We start from the raw sequence: 13,797 nt of genomic DNA, 5'->3' as shown, positions 1-13,797 counted from the left end.
GAGGAATTATTTAAAATTATTTATAACTGAAACAAGCGTATCAAATAAAATTGTGGGTTTTATTTACCCTTTCTAAAATATCTCCTGTACGCACAACCAAATCAATGTGTTGTAATATATGGTAGCTATCCCTTTTCATCCCGCCACCACCCATTTAGAATATATAGATTTTCTGCAGCACATCTAAGAGTTTATCGCCATATACATTCCGTTCTTTATCCCGACTATTTCTGCTACCTCTCATTGGCTCTGTTCCTTCTTTACTCAGTGTTCTTCCCAGGACCTTTTTAATGGGCGCACTGCCCTGCAATTTTTACAGACCGCCCAGCTAATTTAACTTAGATATATGCTAGTTAGATAATATTAATACATATTTGAACCGTGGGCGCTCCAAATTAAAACATAAATACTGTTTATTTAATAATCTTCATTATTGTCAGCAAAATTGCATCAATTATATTAATGTTTGGCTTGACTTTCGCGTAGTGTCATGCACAAGCAGTGTCTAGATTAACGTGGAATCACATACAAGCACTCGATTCTGCATAACATTACAAATCTGTTTGGCACTCCACAGCAACCGAGTGATCGTCTTTTGTTCTAATAATAACACTTTGTATTCCTTTCTTAGTTTACAGTACTGTTCAAGAACATGAGGATCACCCTCTTTCCTGGTTTGCCTGGTGTGAAAATGGGAAACCATGGAAAACCATCTTCAGGGCTGCTGACAGTGGGATTCAAACCCACTCTCCCAGATACATGCTCACAGCTGCATGCCCGTAACCGCACGGCCAACTTGCCCGGTCCCTCCTCCTTTATTGGAAGTAATATTCCTTCAGGAGTTCTCCCTCATGCCCTTCTCTTTCTTTTCATTACCCTTCTCATAACATACCCTTTCCATGATAAGACCCTCCCTTTGGGTATCCATGTTTCTAAAAAGGCAAATATTTATAAGTTTCATTTTCCGTATTGATTGGATTCACTGTACAGACAAGAAATGTGTTCCACCTATCAATACTTATTTATTGTAAATGAATTTACATTAGTACCGGTTTCGGCCTTCCATGGCCATCATCAGCTAGTACATAATTATATTACACCCATTAGACAATTTTACAAAGATGTTATTGTGTTAGATCATCCAGGTGCCTAATGGGAATGAAAATGAAATAAATAAAATATATTGTAGCAGTGTTTTGTCTACGTGGGGTTAAAATATCTGTGATCAAAGTGGTAATGAAGGCTACAGTAAACTAAAACCTATTGGGTGTACATTGGACATATTGAGTACATTAAACATATTAAATTACACAAGGCACAATATAAAACACTTAATAAGTTAAACACACTAAAATATGGTATATATTTATTATATGTTAAAACGCTGATTGAAATTTGAGAGTTCGCGTTGCATGGAGTTTCTTCTTCAATCTTCTTTATAGTTCTTGTGCTTCTGTATCTGTGTTAATTTAGTTGCATGAAGTGATCTTCGAGAATATTCTATGGCTGATATGTGTCATATTGATTCATGGTGAAAACCCTTGTCGTGAAATTTTTGAGTGATTCAACCGTTGATGTACTCCAGTAAGTTTTATGACAGACTGCAAGAGTTGAGCTTAAATTTTGATTAAGAGCTGTTGGTGGCGACACAAGCTTCCAAACATATCGCTACACGACCTCCACAACAACAATAATAATAACTACAACACAAATACAGGCGAGAGAGGTGCGCCACCAGCAGCTCTTAATCAAAATTTAAACTCAAGTCTTGCAGTCTGTCATAAAACTTACTGGAGTACATCAACGGTTGAATTACTCAAAAATTTCACGACAAGGATTTTCACTACGAATCAATATGACATATATCAGCCATAGAATATTCTCAAAGATCACTTCATGCAACTAAATTAACACAGATACAGAAGCACAAGAACTATAAAGAAGATTGAAGAAGAAACTCCACGCAACACGAACTCTCAAATTTTAATTAGCGTTTTAACATATAATAAATATATACCATATTTTAGTGTGTTTAACTTATTAAGTGTTTTATATTGTGCCTTGTGTATCTTAATATTTTTAATGTACTCAATATGTCCAATGTACACTCAATAGGTTTTAGTTTACTGTAGCCTTCGTTACCACTTTGATCACAGATATTTTAACCCCACATAGACAAAACACTGCTATAATATATTTTATTTTATTTCATTTTCATCCCCATTAGACATCCGGATGATCTAACACAATAACATCTTTGTAATATTGTCTAATGGGTGTAATATAATTATGTACTAGCTGATGGTGGCCATGGAAGGCCGAAACTGGTACTAATGTAAATTCATTTACAATAAATAAGTATTGATAGGTGGAACACATTTCTTGTCTGTGGAGGTCAGTAAGGTGTCGCACCCCCCTCCGACCGCAATGCATGCCCTTATGCGGTTCGGAATGATGTCAAACAGCCTTTGGATCCTCTCCCGAGGCAAGTTCATCCACAGTTATTGCAGCTGTCCCTCCAAATCTTGCAGGTTGGTACTGGGACGGAGTCCCCTTCCAATGTCATCCCACATGTGTTCAATGATGAGAGGTCTGGGGATCTTGCTAGCCACAGGAGGACCTCAACATTTTCTAGGCAGTCCAGAGACACACGTACTGTGTGTGGATGTGCATTATCTTGTTGGAACTCTGTCCCAGGGTGCTGTGCCATATGAGGTAGGACGTGCGGACGCAGAATGTCTGTAACGTATCGCGGTACCATCAGTCTTCCGAAGCACTATTAGAGGTGACCCAAATGCATATCCTATGGCTTCCCACACTATGATGCCAGGGATTACACCTATGTGTCTTTCCACAATATGGGCAGGATCTGCCCTCAACTCCGCCAAACCCGCACTCGATGGTCATCAGCGGTTATGGAGAAGCGGGACTCATCACTCAACATGATGTGATACCAGTCGCCCTCTGTCCATGCCTCCTGGGCAAGGCACCACTCCAAACGCAGGCATTGGTGTTCTGCTGTCAATGGCAACTGACACTTGGGGCAGTAGGACCCCAATCCACCAGATGCAAGTTGTAGAGACTCCAGTACATGTTCGCGGATGGCAGATGCCTAAGTTATGGCATCCCGTAATGCTTGGCATACCATATAACGGTCCTCCCTCAGGGTGGTGTTTCTTGGTCGACCCAAACCTGCACGATGTGAATGGGTGCCCTCATGTACCCATCGGGTCTAACATTGGGCCACTGTGACATCTGAATGGCCCACATGCCTGGCATTTGCACGATGCAACCAACCAGCCTTGTGCAGTCCCACAATGCAGCCTCTGTCAAATGCTGTCAATTGATGGGTAGGTTGTCTAATGTGTCTGCGAGGCATCGCGGGTGCTTCGTACTATGCGTAGTCCTCTCTGCACATCTTGCTTAACTATCTGACTCACAGAAATCGATTGGTAACAACTTATCAACAACAGGACGGTACCATCAGGAATGCACTCTGGTGGGTGTTCTACACATTACAGATCCTTGTAAATCTAACAATCATTTACTCACACATCAATGGTATGCATGTATACTGAAATGGGATAATATTGGACCACTCCTTCTGGGTGCCTAACTTTTTTTGTCAGACAGTGTATGTTAACTACGCCAATTCTCCATACTAGTTATTTCGCTTTTCTGTTATCAGTCACATTTCCCATTTTACTTTGTGTGTTTATTGTTTTATCAATTTGGACTATACTTCTATGAGGAGAGTTATAAATCCCTAGCATCTTTCCTTCCCGTTTATTTCCTGTTCCATCTACGAGATCCCCTTTCTTAGCCCATGTGTCTTTCAAGTTCCGTCCTTGTTTCTGTTTCTATTTTGCTACTGCTTTCTTACAGCTATCGGTGTACTACAGCTGCTAGCCCCTGATTCAACATCAAGTGTTAAGCATTTACTCACAGGTCGCCGCTCAGCACTGGTGACAACGCCCTCATTTTCGGTAGCTGTCAGCAAACTCATTGACACGTCCTCCGCCCCTGTTTCTTGCACGTCGTCATTCTTTCTTCCATGTTGTGCTGGTGCTGCTCTTCCTTCTCGCACTAAGGCTTCCAGCTGAGATGACGAGTAGTTCTTTCTCCAACCATCGCCTATGATGAAAAGTCTCCTGCCCCTTATGAACGCTGTAAGGCTCTCTCTTCTCGCTCTCCCGAGGTAGATATTATTTATAAATTTGATTTTCCATATTGATTGGATTCAATGTATAGATAAGAAAAGTGTTCCACCGATCAATACTTATTTATTGTAAATGGATTTACATTAGTAACGGTTTTGGCCTTTCATGCCCATCATCAGCTAATATATAATTATATTACAGCCATTAGACAAAATCACAAAGATGTTGTTATGTTAGAGCATCCGGATGTCTAATGGGTATGGAAATGAAATATTGTATAGTAGACATGAGCACATTAAACATATTAGAATTAGGTAGGCCTTGCTGCTGATATGTGGTATCATGAAATCTGAAGTAGTTATTGTTTATGGCAAATTCAAGTAGATTCATGAATTCATCTATTTCTAAAGTGCTCAAGTTGCTGTGGTTTTTTAAATTAGATTCTATTATTTTGATTGTTTGTTTAATAGGAATGTTTGGGTACATGTTTGTTATGTCAAATGAAGCAAGGGTATGGTGTTGTTCGATCTTTAGTTCTTTGGTTCTGTTACAAAAATCTATTGAGTTTTGTATTGTTTTGTTTGCTAAAAATGAATAATGCTTTTTCAAAAATTTTTGAATGAATTGAGATAGTTTATAGGTTGGACTGGCTCTATATTTTATAATCGGTCTCATGGGTACATTATCTTTGTGAATTTTAAGGTAGGCTTTTGCTTATGGTAATTGGGGTTTCTGGAGAAATTTTGGTGTTAAGTTGTTTGAAAAGGCATTCTTTCAAAAAAGCAATGCTTTTGGTTGCGTTCATTAGTTTAATTTTCAGGTTTTGGTATTTGAATGCATTACGTTTTGCGTGGTTGGCTTCTGTATTATTATTATTTATAAATTTCATTTTCCGTATTGATTGGATTCAATGTATAGATAAGAAAAGTGTTCCACAACAACAATAGTAAGTACTCTTTCACTTCCATACATACACCGAGCATTCCTTCATACGCATATTAGCTTATCTTACCACAACACGAACATAGACGAGAGAGGTGTCGCCACCAACAGCTTCTAATTAAAATTTAAACTCAAGTCTTGCAGTTTATCATAAAAAACTTTCTGAAGTACATCAACAGTTGGATTACATAGTACAAAAAAAATGTTCATGACAAGGTTTCTTACCACGTATCAATATGACTCTATATCAGCCATAGAACAATCTCGAAGATTGCCTCATATAACTAAATCAGCATGATACAGAAGCACAGGAACCACAAGGAAGATTGAAAAATGAAATCCACGCAACATGAACTCAAATTTTAATAAGCTTTTTAACATATATATACCATATTTTAGTGTGTTTAACCTTTTAAGTGTTTTATACTGTGGCCTATGTATTTTAATATGTTTAATGTACTCATGTCTAATATACACTCAATAGGTTCTAGTTTAATGTAACCTTTACCACCACCTTTGATCATAGTTATTTTAATTTCACACTATTGCAATATATTTCATTTCCATACCCATAGACATCCGGATGTTCTAACATAACAACATCTTTGTGATTTTGTCTAATGGCTGTAATATAATTATATATTAGCTGATGATGGCCATGAAAGGCCGAAACCGGTACTAATGTAAATCCATTTACAATAAATAAGTATTGATCAGTGGAACACTTTTCTTATCTGTACACTACTTCCGAGGTAGAATCAAAAAACTCTTATCTCCTTTCTTTCTTCAACTCCCATGTCTCTGGATCCAAACTTCCGTCTCTTTTAAATTCTTGGCATTCTGGAGAATTTGATAGGCTTTCATCCTGGGTACCAATTGCACCTTAACCGGCTTATTTCCTTGGGTCCTTTTGATTCTCTGCACGTCATCCACATAAAATTCTGTGCCATTTACTTTCACTTCTACTGTAAGCATTTCCAACACAAAAGATTATTTTCCAATTTGCCTTGCTGCTATTATCTTTAATTCCATATATGAACAGGCATCTGCTACGTTGTGCGAGTGTATCTCCAACTCCCATGTGCTCTGCTCTAACATCAAGCGATGTTCCTTCGCAATTTCCACTTCATCCTGATATTTATCCAGGGATTCTTTTATACCTGCCATGCCACCTCTCAGGCTGTCTTTCAAGTCCTGAATGTCCTTACTCTGCTCCATGATTAGCTCCTTCATTGTGTCTGCTTGACTGACCTTTATTAACTTTTTAATTTTTTCAATATCCTCCCAGCTCAGTGGTCAAGGATTGCTTTCCACTCCTTCAATTACTAATAGCACTGTGAACACTATCGCTGCCAACACCCTTGCAAAGTAATTTACATCACATTTTAGTCCACATACCGCAGTTGTTCCATTGGCTGATGACCGCTTCATAGATATTCCAACCCATTGCCTTTAAGATATCTCCAGAAATCTTATCAATCCTGGCTGCTTTTCTAGCTTTGAACTTTTGTATCCTTTGTGAATGTATTTTCATAGGTAAATTGAAGTACTTCGCCAGTATTAGTCTCCTCCTCTACCTGGACATTACCTATATATCCAACTATCTTTACATACCACTGACTGAATATTTCTGCTTCTGTAAGTCTTCACATATACACTCCGCTTGTTCATTAATGATCCCTGGAATGTCATTCCTAGAACCTGTTTTTGCCAGAAAGTACCTATACATACTACTCTTCCACTCCCTTAAATTCGTATGACTGCCAATTATACTTGCCATCATATTATCCTTAGCTGACTTTTTTTTACTAAATTCAGTTTCCTATTAAATTCCTTCAATCTCTTCTTTCTTCCACAACCATTTCTGTTTCTTTCTAACCTGCACCTTTTCCTTAATCCCTTTATATCTCTTTTATAATATAGTGGGTCTTTCTCGTTCCTTACCAATTTTGAAGGTACATACCTGTTTTTACGCTCCTCAACAATTATTGCTTTAAACCCATCACATAGAATGTTTACGTTTCACCTCTAGTTGGTTTAAACACTTTTTGATTTAGCAATCCTTCCCAGATGAACTTATTTGCTGTTTGTTGGTCATGCTTTCTGTCATTCATATCTTTCCAGTTAACATTTGGTAAATTGAGATCACCTGGCACAATAACATTCCTTTCTTTGTCATTCCCATAGCCATCATGTTATCAAATAATTCTGCGCGAGCGTCAGAGCCACCCTTTCCAGGTCTGTACACCCCGAAAACATCAAGTTACCTTATGTTTAGAGATGAGATCCTATTACAGTATCTAATAAATATACAATGAGATCTCCATACAGCGATTACTGAAACAATAATAATCCAAGTATTGGTTCTTTGGGGAAATTTCATCTTAACAATTCTATAATTATATTATACTATAATTACAATACTATAATTAAAGGTGGAATTTCCTCACAGAACCAATACTTGTATTAGGTTGACAATACGGCCTTTAATGATGAATTTTATTTCATGTGACAACAATAATCCCGTCTGTAGCAATAAAATATTCTGGTCACGGCATAAATTCCAGAGAGAATGAAAAATGTATTTCACCTTCATCTCACTAGAGGTTGCCAGTTGACAAAGTATAATACATTACATAAAAGTAAACATTCAGCATTATATACAGTTCAACTTCCCCCATGAAGAGGCTGCCACAAGGACAAAGTATATCGACAACAAAATATTATGTCTTCCAAGTCATTGGTGAATTAGCTAGAAAGAGCCATATTGAAATAGCAAAAATCACAAGGCTCAGAAATAAATTAGGGGATGTAATTTTATATGTATTATGGTAATTCCTTGCTAATTCTGGTACAAGTGCTTTCGCATGTAGTGGTTTCTATGTAGTATGTAGTTTCTACATAGTAATAACTATATCTGATGTTAAATTTAGGTTAATTTTGTACAGTTTAGAAGTATCCACTAAAAATTTTGAATTAGTTCTTCTGGCACTTATCATTAATCCTATAACTTTGATGTTCCCATTAACTGTATTTTTCCTCTGGGTAGGGAACTGTAGGCTCTTATATACTTTTCTGCTCTAAATTAATTCTGTTTGGCTGTTCAGCATTGTCCTCAAACCTGTTGGATCAGTTACAACAGCACATCCTATCTTTCTTTCTTTCTTTCTTTCTTTCTTTCTTTCTGTCAACTACAGTAACGTCCATTTGACATACAGAATATCCTGTAGCAAGACAATGAACTTCCTCATATACCTCCATTTGCTATCATCTTCCTGACTGAGTGATGACGGACGTTCCCTTCTTTCTTTTTTTTACCACTCCGACACAGATAGGTCTTATGGCGACTGGGTTAGGAAAGGGCTAGGAGTAGGAAGGAAGTGTCCCTGGCCTAAGTTCTCCGTGATGACAAGATCCCAGAACATGCATAAAGATTTCATACTCATTGCAGTGTCTCTGCGTGGTAGATCTTGTACAGGTATTACATTTCCTTTGATCTTCATAGCATTTTTCCACTCTGAAGATGTGTAGCCTCTTTTGTCAAACAGCCATTGATTGCTAGGTAATCAATTCCTCTCAGTTTAACTATCCATTCATTAACGATAAATCTCTCCCATATGATTGCCTTTTTACACCCCGATGATTACTTTCCTCCCAGTACTACAATAATCCAAGCACAAAAGTAATTAGCAACATCTGTTACTGCCGTACGAAGATTGAACTCTCCTGTTGTGTAACAATAGCAAGCAAGTGAATTTATAACTGTGTACCTAGATGAGAGGTGGGTTTGTTGAGCAACTCTGGGAACTCAGTAGCTACAGAATTCCAGGATGATCTGTGTAATGTGCCTACCAGAAGGATTTAAATGGCAGTACTGTAGCTATCGGACAGCTGATTAAAACTAAAATAACCCATATGTTATCTCATTTTGACACACTATCGTACATTCCAAGGACTGTTGTAACTGTATGAGTGAATCTCAATACAATTAGGTCTTTGTGTGTTTTTGGGATGTTATTTAATTGGATCGACGAGTTTGAAAACAAGTCATCTCCACTTTTTTTTCAAAATCTAGATTCTTTCACTTTCCAGCTTGACGGTCCTTAAACATCCTCCATATCTTCTGCTCTGTCTACTGCCCATAATGGATGGTGAATCTAAAATAAACAGAAATTGGGACGTAAGTATTTGCAAAGTGCCTCTCTATGAAACATAAATCGTAACGGGAGCAGTCGCAATGATCTACCAGATCAGATGAAACACTTCTGGCTTATAGAGCAAGTGGACACAGACTATCAGTCACGTGAGTGACGAACATAGCTAGGAGTGAGGCTGGTGAAAAGATGAGAATTTTAGGTCCGCACACTGGAGCGGTAGCAACCGATGACTTAGGCCGCTATTAGCCGTGGGCGACTAGTTGCGCCACTAGTTGCCAGTGGATTTAAGTACCGGGCGATCAGTGGCGCAACTTGTGAATACTTGCTCGGTTCATACCAGGGAATAGTCAGTTGAGGGAATAGCGTCCTACAAAGAACTTCTTCTTGCTCTTCTATTAAAATGGAAAAACCTAAGGGTTAGTAAAGTGCAGAAACATCCTATATTTGTTTTTCGGCTGACTAGAGGATTATATTATACATTGTTTGACGATCTAAATGAGAATGATAGTAAATTTTTCAATTACCTGCGCATGTCAAAGTCGTCATTTTGCGAACTGCTTGGCCACATGAAAGAAGAAATAACGGAAAATGACATAGGACTAAACAAGTGTTTCCCAGTTGAGCTGTAATTCACTAATAGAGCCATATAATGGATCAATGCTACTTGTAAATGTAAACGATTATAGAATTTATATGGGCTTTACATACTGTATTTCCATATAAGAGTAGTAAACGTTTTATAATACTCACACACCGGGCGAGTTGGCTGTGCGGTTAGGAGCGCGCAGCTGTGAGCTTGCATCCGGGAGATAGTGGGTTCGAATCCCACAGTCGGCAGCCCTGAAGATGGTTTTCCGTGGTTTCCCATTTTCACACCAGGCAAATTCTGGGACTGTACCTTAATAAAGACCATGGCCGCTTCCTTCCGACTCTTGACCCTTTCCTATCCCCTCGTCCCCATAAGACCTATCTGTGTCGGTGCGACGTAAAGCCACTAGCAAAAAAAATTTAATACTCACCTAAAGTTCTTTAAAATGCTGTTCCAAGAATTCCGTGTTTTTATTTTGTCAGTGTAGGCCTAAGCTTCAGTTCTGGAATCCCAAGTGACCGGTTTTCAATCTAAGTCAAAAATGGTCTTCATTATTTATTTGACTTTCAAATTATTTTGCCATCTCCTTCATTTGCTGTTGTAGTTTATTTGATGTCTCCATGTTCAATAAATAAACTATGCCAGTAAGTGCCACAGCACGAGACCAAACAAGGTAGTGAAGAAAGGTTAGGTGGATCGCTGATTCAATTGCATTCCATCGTCCGCATTGCATCAAGCTGGTGTGAGAACACGAACTTGAGTGACGTTTCCGTATGCACGGGGAGGTACATCCGGCGACTAGTTGCGCCACTAGTCACCCACGGCTAATAGCGGCCTTAATCCTGTGTCTGTCAGTATCAGTTGCGACCGACAGAGGGATAATAGCATAAAATACTTTTTTTATACACTTGTAAGTCGTTACTATAGGTACTAGTGGTATTAACTTGCACAAATGATTTATGACTTACTAATGAATATCCTCCACGAAAATTGTACCAAAAATGTTGGCAGAAATTCAAATTGTTAAATGTGATTTTTAGCTATTTACATCTCTTTTAATAACGAAGGGAGATAGTTCATATTATGCTTGTATTTTGCCCTAGTTAATTTTAAAAGGTGAGCAGTGTTCGGTAATCTTGGAACAGTAGTTTCTTAGATATGATCCTACTGAATGGCCTTCAAACCATGCAGATTTCATGTCCAGGTGCCCTTAGAATACATATAAAGTTTTGTTAAATTTTGAAAGTATTAGGTCCTAATCATCTTGGGTTTGAGGATGGTTACCTAGTTGTACTTCTTCCTAAAACAACCACCACATCCACTCTTCATTTGTATGATGTGCAGTTGTGAATTTCACAAAGCTGTAATGATTTTTATTTTATTTCATTTTATTTTTCATTGCCTTCTCTATTTTCCAGGGGATATAATGGAAAGAAGCTGGAAGATAATGTACAGTGTGAAATTTTCCAAACCATCCTGGAAGAAGCACACAGTTCTTATGAGCCAGATATCGTCCATGAGTTACCTAGTAATACTGTGAGTGAAATGGAAGAGAATATTACCAAAATTGCTACATGGATTGAACAGTGGAAGCAGAACCGCTCGATGTGTTAATAACTCGGCCACTGATCTGTTGCCTTATAACATGACTGACAGCTCATGTGGTAATTAATCTTAAGAACTATTTGACTGCTTTTCAAGGTGCAGTAGGAGTGGAACATGACTGATTTTGTGCATATTAAGCATTCAGAAAGAAAGAGAGTATTACTGAGGAGGCAAGGACATGGCAGAAAAATACACAGACCTGGAGGATGCAAACATCCTCTTCTAGTTTTTAATCAGAGTGTAATTATTAACCCAGGAACTAGAAGATACTCATTCGAAAAGCATTCTATAAAATTGCATGGCACCAGAATTCTATTAACATAGTAGTTGCTTATTATTTATTGCCCACTCCATAAATATGTACCCTGATGCATTTAGCAGTTATCTGCATTCTATAGCTACAAATCCAAATGAACTTGGACAGTGCTCAATGAAAATTCATTGCCTGTCATTAGAATTCTCCAAATTATTTCTTGAGTTCAAGCTTATAATGATATGAAAGTGTGTGTAGGCTTTGTGATCTCACCCTTACACTCATGAGGCTGGTAATTCTGTTAATAATATTATATTTTTAAAGTTAAATTTAATACAGTAGGACCTTATTTGTACATTTCTGAAGCAGAACCATAAAAATAGCATACAAATGAAAAAGGCATTAATATGAAACTACTGTAATGAATTTTAAATTTTAACTTTTTATACATAGAAAATGAATCATACACAGTTGTACGTAATGCATACTTTGATACAAATACTATTATGTTTAATTACAACTGCATTTACTGAGGTTTAAAAAAATGTTCAATTTTGGTTAGTTTTTTGGAAGCAGCACTGCACTCGTAGATTATTTTATAACTGTTAGTTTCTCGATCTGTTGAAACTATCCTGCACAGAACCCTTAATTTGGGCTATTGCACATCCTAGTTTCAACAGACTGAGAACCTAACAGTTATAAACTAACCGAGTCAAAACTGAAAAAAGATGACTTCAGATATTACCAAAAAAATCTCATAGATTAAACGTTCATATGCAATCAGTGTACCCATCTGGCCATCACAAGCATTTTTTTGATCTGGTGTAATATTGGGTTATTTGCAGTGCATTAAATGCTTCTGCCAGTGTGGGAGGCCATATAGGGTCCACAGATTTACCATCTGATATTCCAGATTCATCTGAACCGATGCTTTCATCTGGTGGAGAAGCTTCCATAATGATTTCCTGGTCATTTAGGGTGGAACACATGACATCATCATCATTACAGTCAACAAAATCAGTAAAATCTATTCCATATGAAATTCTTGCCCAATCGCAATCATCTGGCTCCTCGAACAATTCACCACAATCTTTGATAGTTTCATCATCAGTTCCTTCTTTCCTCATTCCAGCTTTGCAGAAGCACTTTCATGCTGTCTTTGGCTGCATCTGGTCATAGACAGTGTATATACATTTCATACCCTGCAAAGGAGATGTAAAATATTGGGTACAGAACTTTATAGGATCATCAAAAGTTATGATTAATAAATTTTTATCCAGTATGCACTGTAGAAAGCTGTCTTCACATTTTAATTAGGGTTTAAGTACACTAACTAAAAGTCTGAATTTTGTAAATTTCTTGAAAGATCAAATTTATGATTGTGTTTCCCAGCGTGTATTTGAGCAACAGTATGTTGAACAAGCATCTTCCGATACTTCGCTTTAGTGGCAGCAATGATGCCCAAGTCCAAAGGCTGACGATGACTCGTGCAGTTTGCACGAAAGAACACCAACTCTTTTGCTGAGCTGCAAGGATGGAGGATGTGCTGATTAATTGTCCAGTGACAATACAATTGTTCACAACATACGAGGGCATTAAGATTTTCCAGTTGTTTTGTAAATATGTTACCAGTCCTCCACGCCTTCTTGTTGGCTTCATAGTCCAGAGGAAAGAACTTTACCCCCTTAAAACACCAGGAATTCTGCAATTTCCTAATCACTAGATGGCGTAGTTTATCTAATCCATCCACATTTGATGTAAGTAGTACTGCTAGTCTCCCCTTGCTCTATTTTCCTCCATGACAGGGATCACCCCTCAGAAATCAAGTCATTATGCATTTCTCAAGGTCCATGTTAAGTCTGCCAGTTTTGATGAGTATGAACAACTGACTCAGGACACAAAAATCATTGAACCAGATAACTTACATATAAATGAGATTAAACAGCTCACTGGGAATAAAACACATGCTACACAAATGTGAAACCGAATGAATGAAAAATGTAATAATGGGATTATTATGCATGTAAAACTAGTACAGTATAATGTACATAATGTACAATTGTGAAAAATGTACAAGTGAGAAACATGTAA

General features: G+C 37.7%; 1 protein-coding gene across 1 annotated transcript in view; it reads left to right on the top strand.

Moving 5' to 3' along the window:
* Ak6 (adenylate kinase isoenzyme 6) overlaps window positions 1–12,269 on the top strand; it is a 53,769-nt gene extending 41,500 nt beyond the window's left edge. Inside the window, exon 4 of the mRNA XM_067147540.1 lies at window positions 11,267–12,269. Coding sequence (XP_067003641.1) covers window positions 11,267–11,462 — 196 coding nt within the window. The 3' untranslated portion in view covers window positions 11,463–12,269. The remainder of the gene's footprint in view (window positions 1–11,266) is intronic.
* The last annotated feature ends 1,528 nt before the right edge of the window (window positions 12,270–13,797 follow it).

Source organism: Anabrus simplex, chromosome 5 (assembly GCF_040414725.1).
Source record: "Anabrus simplex isolate iqAnaSimp1 chromosome 5, ASM4041472v1, whole genome shotgun sequence".
Lineage (NCBI taxonomy): Eukaryota > Metazoa > Arthropoda > Insecta > Orthoptera > Tettigoniidae > Anabrus > Anabrus simplex.
This window is presented reverse-complemented; position numbering and strand designations above follow the sequence as displayed.